We start from the raw sequence: 11,397 nt of genomic DNA on the forward strand, positions 1-11,397 counted from the left end.
CGTGTCTACAACGATTATCATTTCCGATGACAAACTGCAATTACTGCTTCAGGTTCAATAATTTTAAATACTTAATTCGTTCGTGTGCTTGGTTCTGTTTGTTTTGTTTTAATAAACATCAACATTTAATTTGCAATTTGGTGGAAAAATTATGGCAAAAATAATATTCTAATCGTTGGCTGGGTTCGAAGAGCGAAACTGTTTCTCTTTGTAACTAGTTGAATAATTTTAATGTTTATTCAGCATTCATCCATGTCATGAGGGATTTGAATAAATGAAACTCATTGAATGTTTTGCTGTACAGGATAACAGCCTAATTATACTAACGAGGACCTCAACCGATTTGGGACCGGAGCATGACGAGTATGATAATGACCAAACTACGAAATTGATAATTCATAACGAGACCATAATTACGTAGAAACACTTCCTCCTCTGTTATTATCAATATGACCGATTAAATCAGTGTTGAATGAAAGTACAAATCTGGAGGACAATATTGATTTAGGGTACAAAACGAGATGTATTTCGTCGCTCGTTCAGAGTTTGAAATTTTTTTATTTCATATTGCAACTTTGAACAAATTGTAGCAGAATTGACTTAGAAGAGGTCTGCATGGAAATTATTGAGGCAAATTTGTGTTATTGCAGCATAAAGCAGAATCGAGGGAGTGTATCTGCACCCGTAAAAAATCCAATTTTAATTTAGTTGCCACTTGAGAATTTCAAATTAGTGGAGGCAGAATTCGATCAACTAAAAATGTTGCAGAGATAGGGTTGGGCACTTTCCATAATTTGTTTCAGATACAAATTTGAATTTGCAATATTAAGGGTAGAGTTTATTGACAGGAGTCGGGGTCTGATGCAGATTATCCTTGGATTTTTCGCCAAAGTAAATTAATCTAATTAGTCGAAGTAACTATAAAATTGGATTAGACACTATTAGTCTGCCGCGAAATGAACCGCGTTATTAAGGCAACGAGAAGACCATAAAATCAAAAATAATTACTCCGGAACCGTTTCATTTTGTCCATCTGCATCCCTCACTTTTTCCCAGATCCTCCTCGAACCACTTGGAGATAATTTTATTGTATAACAGAAAAGTCTCGACTGAACGTTAACAAAAAGCACACCGGAGCCTATCCAATTAAAACTTCGTCTATTCCAAAAAAAAGTTAATTTACTCTGGACGAAGATTACCACGCATTATTTACGAACACTTAACATGGCAATTAAAGTTTCGCATGCAAATTTGCCGGTCGAATTATTCAACGAGAGAAAAAACCAGCACTGGATGAGTTTCACAAACCGAGGGAGACTTAAATCGAACAAATCGCATCGGTATTTGGTTCTTGAGGGAGTCGGGGTGAAATCTAAATCCGCCATCAGTAAGCGATCCATCGGGATCTTACCAGCAGATAACCGCAGGATGGATGTTTCACTTGGCGCAATTTCAGTTTCTTTTCGAGATTATCGGATCAAATGCAGATGTTAGTAGCGTTCACATTCAATTCCTTCCGGCTCTCGCGGCCTCAATTTATTTTACGATTTTAATGGAAAATAAAAGGGTGGTCGGACACGTTGCCACAAAAGGTCTTTCAGAATTCCGTTTTCGGGGCAAGATTGTAAAAATGTGATGTGAGTCGAGGAACTCGTGCTGCAAGGTACACGTTGTGCACCTGTTTATTTAAAAATTGACATTTCGGGGGTAGTCTAAAAGAGGTGTCTGATTGAAGGTCGGTTAAAAAATGGATGTAGCAAGTTCAATTAATTCTCTGTCATCTGAGGCGCCTTGACGTGAAAGTTGGAAAAATTAAATTTTGCAGAAGTTTTAATTAACTCCCCCTTAATAAAATAAGGGTGACAGTTCAATTAGAAAAAGACGGTCGAATGTTTGCCGGCTCATAAAGTTGCTACACGAGTCTAGCAAAACTCCCGAATTCCTTGTTGGAAGTCAATTTAACAATTATAATGAGGCCACAAACATTTAACTCGTTTGCCATCATCGATGCTCGTGGAAAGCAAATGAACAAAGGGGGATAAGAGACGGTGCCGGAAGAATTCAAATAACCGTGGTGGGACACGAATATTGAATAATTTATATCTGAATTGGTTTTATTTGTAATATTTCTGATAATTCAAGGGAACGTCGGTTTTTGTTGGGCTGAGTTCGTCATGAAATACTCGTTAGTTCTGGGAGCATCGCGAAACTTTCACAATTTTCTTTTTAAAAGAACAATGGGGGACTTAAAGTCTTACGAGCTTTTTACAAAGAAAACTTTTAGGCATATTAAATCGAGCACAACATTGTTATTTATTTATTTTATCAATGACGGGAGTTTGTTTTTCGTTGTTGCCGGCTCAAGCCGAAACTTGACAAACAGTCGGACGGTAAAAAATACTTTGACTGTGTGTTTGTTTTGTAATCGTCATAAAGCAAACTTGTGGCATAAAAATACTAATAGCTGAAACCGAGACTGGGTGGCATTTTTCATAAACAATGCGTCCCGACGTCTCACTTGATGAATAAGCCGAGACCGTGAGGTGGAACATAAATTCTCTCAAATCCTCTACAAGAAAAAAAAACAACCGAACGTCGGAAAATCCACAAAAAGGGCGTTTTCTCCAACAACTGTCTAATTTAACAGTAAAATATGTTTATTATTCGAGTAAACAATAGAATTTCGCAATAAAACATTCCGGAATTACGCGGCTCATTTCCGTGAAGCACCTAATAAAAAAGTGGCAATAACTCCGGGTTGTATTTGTCAACAAGACGGATTCAATTCGGCGCTAATATTGAGGGGCTTATTTGACATTCATTTGCAAATAAAAATGCATCAGGGTTGGGTTTTGTTGAATAGGAAGGGCGGCGGGTTATATTACGCGTGACACAGGACCAGCGGCCCGGAAAATACGTCTTTATAAGGAATTTATTATTTGATTCGAGGATCGTCTATCACAGAAAGTTCAAGGAATGTCTTTTGCAGAAAGAAACCGGAGGAGTGTCGCTCCGATCGCTCCCAACTTCACATCGAACCGGCGCTTTCTCTATTTTTATTGTGGGCGACGTTTCCACGATTCCTCCTCCTGAACAGATCCCACAAGGCTCGCACCTCCGAACTTTTCCCAAATCGACGATTAGCAGACCGCCACCCGAAAAACTATGATATACGCGTACTTTCCGTTTCGTAATCGAGTCTCGTCGCTCGAATTTCATTCCCACCCACATCGTCGACTTTGCAAAAGCTTCAACAACAGCCACTGGTCACTTAGTACATGTTATACCTACTTTATGTATGGCGGTGACACTCCAAATTAAATCACCCGATTTGATAAAGTACATTTCAGTATTTCTAAAGTTTGAAAAGCCTATTGAATAGGGAAATAAAGAGCGAGACTGCTGGCTCATTCAAGTGGACATTTGATATTTCCATTTTCCTAAGAGATGAAAGCCTTTCGAATGTACCTAAAGAACACTGTAATGTAATTAAATTGAACGGAGTCAGTCACTTTTAGATTTATCACTCCCTCGACTAGTTGACGCACAAACGTTGCAACTTTCAAAATATAATAGTAAACTCTGTCCATTCATAGATTGCTTGACATAAATGTTACTAAAAATGTTCACTCTACGCTACAACAAATAGATCCGGCGTCGAAATTTAAAAAAAAATGGAAAGAGTAGGTTTACACGTGATGTTTTATTATTATTCTGCATGTTTGCACTTATGAAAGACGAAAGAAAACTTCAGTATATTATGTATTCATTTTTTAAATGCATGAGGGTTGGCCATGATTCTTTGACACATTTCACACAGTATAGTAAATTTGACAATACAAACTGTCATCAACTGTCAGGTGTCAATCAGGTATCAATTAGATTTTATTAATACAGGGTATTTCACGAGTGATAATGTGCCCGACGGAATTAAAAATGCAACCCACAATACACTTTCAAATTTCCGAAAAAAGCTGGCTATGAAATTAAAATATCCAGCTTTTTTCAGAAATGGCTAAACACAAACAAGATATTATTTAATATTTAATGCATGAACAAAAATTACCTCTGTATCATTTTCGATGTTTGTAATGTTAATTAAAGTGTTCATTATGCTAGATTCTTAAGACAAATTCAAAAAAATAAACAAAAAATCGTAACGGAACAGATCAAAACAGCAACACGATTAAAACTAATAACTTTTAAAACCAGAGGAACACAAAACAAAGCTCTAAAGATGAAAACCGCAAATCTAAATACTTAAACTACTTGACAGCACTGACAATTTCAAATTGAAATGTCATATAATTTATTTTTCGCGTGGGTTTCATAACAACCAATGAGAATCAGTGGCGCGAATGTTTCAAGATATTACCAACACAATCTATGATACTTTGTTAATATTTTAATGTTGTGGTTTGGGGATTTTGTTGTCTAAGGAAGTTTAAAAAACGGCATTCTATCAGTGGATGTGTGTAAATTGGGCTTTTTTTGGCATGAGTGGGCCAGTTTAAAACGCGACTGAAACGAGCGTTTTAAAGGCCCACAAGCGCCAAAAAAAGACAAATTTACACAAGAACGAGTTTAATATAATGTTTTTTTGTTCGACGAGCCCCTTAAAGACTCTATTCGCTTAAAATATTTAAAATTAGCCTGACGTTTCATTTTGACAAGTTGTGACATTTACCAAAATCCGTTCACACAGGCGAAAATTCTCAAATTCTGACAGTGTCGAACAAAAAAATTAATGAAATCTATTTCGACCAAACGAAACATTCCCTCCCAACTCACTCCTGATTTCCCTCCCTTAACTACTTTGTGATCTTGTGTTACACAGACTAATCGATTTTATATCTTGGCGCACATTATGCTGATTATTTCCGAATTAATTTCCTATACTTTATAGATGGATCCATTCACGCATTGCTTCATTATATTCAGCTAATATTTACCGTTTTAAGATTAATTCGATATTGTACCCTGTGTAATTTAGAGCAGCGTTAACTTAACGAGATCTAGGAAATTTTATGAGCCATTGTAGTAATAGCTGCTTTAGGTGTAGTTACCCACTGAACTTGAACTAGACTCAGTAGTGAATAGAAATCTTGTTTGCGAACAAGCACTCTAACTTCGGCAATTCTCTCAGGTGGCAAAAATTACAACTGAAAAATGTACAAATGTGAAGCAAACAGACGCTTTAATAAATCATTTGAAACCAGTCTGTTTTCCGTTGGTACACAACATATCAAGATATATGTATTCAGAAATACGAAATAATAGAAATGTTTGAACATCCATCGATACAACTCGCAAACACATGTTCCTTTTTCATATCCGTCGAGAAAAAGCAGATCGTATATTATTGCATATACAACTATTGTGTAAAAATGGAAAGCCATGACAGAGAAGAAATATAAACGTTGGAATGTTTGGGTTCCAGCTGCATCGTTCCCTTAAAGTCAGCTTAGTTTTTCTATCTTCGTTCGTTGCGTTTGTTGAGGGAAAAATCGTGTAGGTCTGTCTGATTTGGAAGTGGCGTTATAAGGGCATCTTCGTCGTCGCCTCCGCGGAGGGGTTTGCCGGGAACTTACGACTAGGTGAATGGGTCGCAACGGGCAAACTTTCTTTTATTACTGGCATGTATGCCGATATATGACGACAAATGGTGAAGCTGTAAAAGCGGTGGTGTTCTTAATGCGTTTTAGTGTCCAAGTTGGAAGCACCGGGAGATATCCCGACCAAACGCCATCTAGCGTCGTGGCGCGGTTTCGCATTTAAACCGGCTGCAAAACGAATAAAACTTTTCAAATAAATAAGAATCTATCGATATTCCGCGTGAATAGCGCAAACTTTCATTTAAATGCGTAATGAGAGGAAAGGAAAGAATTCTACATAAAGCGCCTTCGTTGAGACCGCATGCCCACTTAAAATGGAAATTTTATCAGATGACGGCCACAATTCCGCCTTCAAATCGAGATAAAAGATCGGAATTACCGGCATATTTGCAGTGCAATTATTAACTCGAGAGCTCGTTAATCGATCTAATAAATTTTGCAAAGGCGAGAAAAAAGTGCGAGATGGGAAGGAGCGGTTGAGGAAAGCTGGGTTTCCTGTGAAAAAATAACGTGATGAATTGCGACATGATGAGTCCATTATTTATCCCTCACGTTCCGGATCACTTTTATTGCTGACAATCTGACATTACAAGTCAACTTTGTGTACTGAATTTACATAATGCTGTTCCACCACGAGATCTGTCAGCTCTATTCCCGTTCGGCTGAATGTGTGGTTGGAAAAGGATACAATCGTGTTCCGATATACGCCCAATGCTATCTCAACTAACCGAATCAGTGTAAAGTGACCTGGGTTTTTTTGTAAAAGGTACCCGTTCAAAATGAAAGCTTCCAGACCTGTGCTAGCTTTAAATTTAAAAGAGACCAACATCAAAAAGATAGAAAAATGTATATGAGCTACAAAAAATGCGAGGAACCCTTTGGAGGATTCATCAACGTGGAGCTCACGCGATTTATTATTTCATAAAAGAGGCGAAAGTTAAGCAAACAGAAAATCGACTGTAAAGTTCACGTTACATGTTCAATAAGGCAGATAGTAAATGAAAGCCTGGCTTTAATTTAGGCGGCGCGTGTAAGAGAGTTGCAAGAGTTTTATGTTATTTTTTATGAAGATAACCACTTCCTTGCGATCAAATAACAAAGGAAAAATAAAATGTGCACTTTTACTATCCTCCAACTTTACTAGCTGGCCGCAGACATTACTTGTAATGGAATAGGCTGAGGAAATCGAATTCTCCGACCCGCACATGTGTTGTTCAATTTATTCTGATGATTAAAAATGTGGACCCCGAAATCGCAAAATACATTCTCATTTTACGACCAGGATTGGTTTTGAATTTTTACTATGTACTTTCTTTCCCAAAAAGTTTTAGGAAAATTACTTACTTATACGAACCGAAATTTTAGCAATAGGTAGGTACAACAAACTGTATCTTTTGGTTATTAAATTGCAGTTGGGTACAGTGATTAATAATTTGTTATAAACAAAATTGTGAATTTTATTTTTCAAAATGATACCTAATTAATTAAGCTGTCGGCTCTCCCTGTGTGATGTATCCATTTTTCTGTTGACAGTTTTGGACAATTATGACACTTATTCGTTCTTTATCTAGGACACTTATGTCAGGCTTATGTCATCGTTGTCTGTGGTTGAAACTTAGGTATATAAATTAATATTGAAATTAATACATCGACAATAATTAATCAAAAATCGAATTTAATTTAAAGTAAGTAGGTGCCTACCTAGTGGATTAGGTGCTAACGGCGAATGAAAGTGAATTTTGAACTTTTTCATTTTTGTTCAGCATAACTACCTAGCTTTTCCAAAAGATAAAACGAGCAAAAAGTATGCTTATGCATGTTTATTTTACTGTTTGAGTTTAAATTATGAATAAATTTGTGAATTATCTCTTAATATTATCTACGCTTCTAAATTGTCTCAAAGAAGTTCTTTCAAGTGTTAGGTAACAAAAAAAAAACAACAAAAAAATGCGATAACTGGTAAGAATGACTTGTAACAAACAAGTTATGTATTCACCATTGTGAGTAACAACAATGAAATTGTTAATAGATGTTGCATGCCAAATGATTGTTTTAACAAGGCTATGATGTTCCTAATTTAAAAAAATAAGTTGCGTTGCTTTTATCAGTTTCAAGTATTTCCCAATCGCATCACGTTTATCTAATAAAAACGGTAGATGCTCGATATTTCTCATTCCAACAAAACAACTCAGAAAACAACTAAAATGGACGAATTTTGCAACTATCGCGAAATATACTCTCCAGAACAAAGAAAATTAATATCGATCGAATTCCAAAGAGTTGAAGGTAAATTTTAAAATATTAACAACTTGAATGTTCATGATTTCCACCATCGATTAGAAAAAAGTGAAAAATAAATTGAGCGACACATTTATCATCGCTCATTGCATCCAACTCACGTCTCAAGTAAAGTGAGGTTATGGTGTTGTGTCATTACCTCTCCTCTTATTTTAGGTCAACATTACTTAGAACATGCAGGAGCCACTTTATATTCAGAGAAACAACTCCAGGAAATTGCACGCCAATTATGCAATAACTTGTACGCAAACCCTCACGCCAGAAACCTTTCCAGCAAGCTGACAGAAGATGCTGTGGACATTGTTCGATATGAGTGAGTCCGTCGCGCTAATCGACCGGTCGACGTTATAAAAATAATTTCAGAATCCTGACACACTTTAAAACCAACCCGCAGGAATACTCGGTAATATTCACATCTGGCACCACTGCAGCGCTAAAATTAATAGCTGAAAGTTTCTCATACGGATCAGACTGTGGCACTAATGGCAGATTTGTATATCTGCAAGACAATCACACGTCGGTTTTGGGCATGAGGGCGTATGCGAAAGCGATGAAATGTATCACGTTTGATGATGCCTTCAATGCGTTATCTTGTGACACGGGGTCGAGAGAAGGAAAAGATGACTGCAACTCGCTTTTTGTTTTTCCCGCCCAAAGTAATTTTTCCGGCGTCAAGTATCCAGTGGCGTGGATAGAACGGGTGAAACGGGGGGCGCTTAACAGACTCTTAGAACAAGACTGTCGGAACTGGTTTGTCGCACTGGATGCGTCATCTTACGTCGCAACCAATGAATTGGATTTGTCGACGGTCAAACCGGATTTTGTTACGCTTTCGTTCTATAAAATTTTCGGCTATCCCACGGGCTTGGGCGCTTTGTTAGTTAGAAACTCAAGTTGTCACGTCCTCAAAAAGAGGTATTTCGGAGGCGGTACCGTTCTCATGGCTCAAACACTCGAAAATACGGCTGTGTTGAGAGATGTGGTACATGAAAGGTGACAAACTGGAACAAAATGAGAAACTTTTATTATCTCAAAGTTTGTAGATTTGAAGATGGAACTGTTCCATTCCTTTCAATCTTAGCTCTTAAGGAAGGCTTCAACACCATCAAAAGATTGAATTTAACATTTGATCTCATTTCCAAACATACTTTTTCTTTGGCGCAATATGTATACAGAAATTTACTCTGTTTGCATCATGCGAACGGTAGACCCGTCGTAGTTTTGTACCACGACACCACTTTTGAAAATCTTTGCGATCAAGGCGCCATCGTCAACTTCAACGTTTTACGAGACGATGGGGAACACGTAGGATACGCAGAAGTATTGCATTTTGCAAATTTGTACGGAATTCACCTACGAACTGGTTGTTTTTGTAATCCAGGTGCTTGCCAATATTTTCTTAAGCTGAGTCCGGAGGACGTAAAGAGACATTTTAATGTAAGTCTTGTCTGTTACAATTCTGTTTTATTAATTGTTAAAAAACTAGGCTGGTCACGTGTGTGGTGACCAACACGATTTAGTTGATGGTTGTCCAACTGGTTCCGTTAGAATTTCTTTCGGTTACATGTCAACAAAAAAAGATGCTGATCAATTACTTGAAATGATTGACAACTGTTTTGTTAGTAAACCTGCCATCAGAAGGATCCCGCAAAGGTACAGTGTGTGGCGAGAGAAATATCAAAACTACTTCGTTATAAAAAACAACCAACCGATTAACACTGACGCAAAAAAAAGTCAAGAGTGTAATAACAACAGTTTTTTGTCGGTGCGAGATCATTTTATAAATAATCGAAATTCGGAAGGAGTTCTGCAGCAAATAGTTCTCTATCCAATAAAGTCGTGTGGGGGATTTACAGTTTTGGACAAATGGCCAATAACTTCGACTGGTTTAAAGTACGACAGACAATGGATGTTGATTAACTCATCAGGAGTGTGTATTACGCAGAAAAATAACAAACTAATGTGTCTCATCCGACCCAAAATTGATTTGGAGACAAAAATGTTAATTCTCAGTTATGCAAGTCTGTCGTCTACTTTTTACTTCGACATTTTTTACAATTTCCTTTTTTAGAACACAAACGAATTTGTGTCCCAATAAGTGCTGGTACCAAGTGCGAAAATTTAGCCTCTCTATGTCAGAGTAAAGTTTGCGGAGATAAGATTCAAGGGTGGGATTGTGGGGATGAAGTTGCTGATTGGTTGAGTGAAGTCTTGAATTGTCCTGGGGTGCGTTTGTTGAGGCAGTGTTCAGAAGATGAATACGTCAGTAGGATTTCTAAACAAAGTAAAAACATCAGAAGGTTTACGTGGTTTTCTTCTTTAAATAAGGATTTTAGATGAGCTGCTTCATTTGTCCTTGGCGAATAAGGCGCAGTATTTGTTAATAAACGTCGCCAGTGTAGAGTGGCTCCGAGAAAGAATTCCAGGAGACGAATTCGAGGAAACGCTGGAAACTACTATTCAAAGATTTAGGCCCAATTTGGTTGTGAAATTTGATAACGCATATGTTGAAAACTACTGCGAGAAATTTATTTTCGAAGATGTATCATTTGAGGTGTGTTGCGTGAATTAATTGGATTTTATTTAATTTTGTAATTTTTAGACTGGTGGCGTCTGTACAAGATGCCAAATGATATGCATTGATCAGACAACTGGAAAAACATCCAAAGAACCTCTACAAACCCTTTCTAAATCTTTTAAAGGAAAAATTTCATTTGGGACATACTTAAATCGACTAGAAAATGTATCGGATGAGTGCCTTCATGTGGGGTGTACGGTAAAAGGTATTGGAATTAAATAAATTAGAAACAATATGGCTGTGATGGTAATAAATTAGTACCTATCATTTATACTTCTTCATAATTGAGTTGATTTACTTTTCCTACCTAGTTGAAGGTCTTTCACTATTTAATTCCCTCAATTCTGTCTTTCTTTTTTCAACTTTTCCGCATTCGGATTTTCTTTTTTTCCCCATTTCATACCTTTTCCTAAATCATTTATTCCTGTTTGTATTTTTCTAACACTAATATCTTATACTGTTTCCATGGTAGATTTGAGCTCACATCTTATGTTTCCCATAAAATACGCTTGTCTCTATAAGACACGTCGTCAATAGCAACGTATCTTATAGTCATAAAATACGCTCACACACATCATTCAAGTAACATTTTATTCATCATTTTTACAGTAATTATCACAAAAGTGAAAAGTACAATTATTGAATTGGAATTGCCATATTAGCTTCGTGCTCTTATTCCTAACATCTTCTTTAACTTCTGCTGTTTCATCCAATGCAAGTGCCCGGCCATCGAAAATGGCAATCTTTACATTTTCTTCAAATGATTCTTGCCGTAGTGTGAATTAACTTTTAATGAAGTTCTACACGCTTACCCCATATCAAGAAAAGCCAAAATGACATCTTCCGCTACCTCCGTGATGCTTTTTTTTATTGTTCCGGCCTTGAAACGAAACATACACCTTTTCG

The 11,397-nt window shown here is 36.9% G+C and overlaps 1 protein-coding gene across 2 annotated transcripts; it reads left to right on the top strand.

Annotated features, from left to right (window-relative positions):
* Positions 1–7,622: 7,622 nt before the first annotated feature.
* mal (maroon-like) lies at positions 7,623–10,775 on the top strand. 2 transcript variants are annotated; one of them, XM_069053121.1, is made up of 8 exons: positions 7,634–7,901; positions 8,070–8,226; positions 8,277–8,906; positions 8,957–9,350; positions 9,400–9,934; positions 9,985–10,197; positions 10,250–10,467; positions 10,516–10,775. In XM_069053121.1, exons 1-8 carry the CDS (start codon positions 7,772–7,774, stop codon positions 10,711–10,713), a joined length of 2,475 nt encoding a protein of 824 aa, XP_068909222.1. In that variant the 5' UTR covers positions 7,634–7,771; the 3' UTR covers positions 10,714–10,775. The 2 variants fall into 2 exon arrangements, with proteins under 2 accessions (XP_068909223.1, XP_068909222.1); XM_069053122.1 differs by lacking the exons at positions 9,985–10,197; positions 10,250–10,467; positions 10,516–10,775 and having other exon boundaries at positions 7,623–7,901; positions 8,957–9,566.
* The last annotated feature ends 622 nt before the right edge of the window (positions 10,776–11,397 follow it).

Source organism: Tenebrio molitor, chromosome 7, assembly GCF_963966145.1.
Source record: "Tenebrio molitor chromosome 7, icTenMoli1.1, whole genome shotgun sequence".
Lineage (NCBI taxonomy): Eukaryota > Metazoa > Arthropoda > Insecta > Coleoptera > Tenebrionidae > Tenebrio > Tenebrio molitor.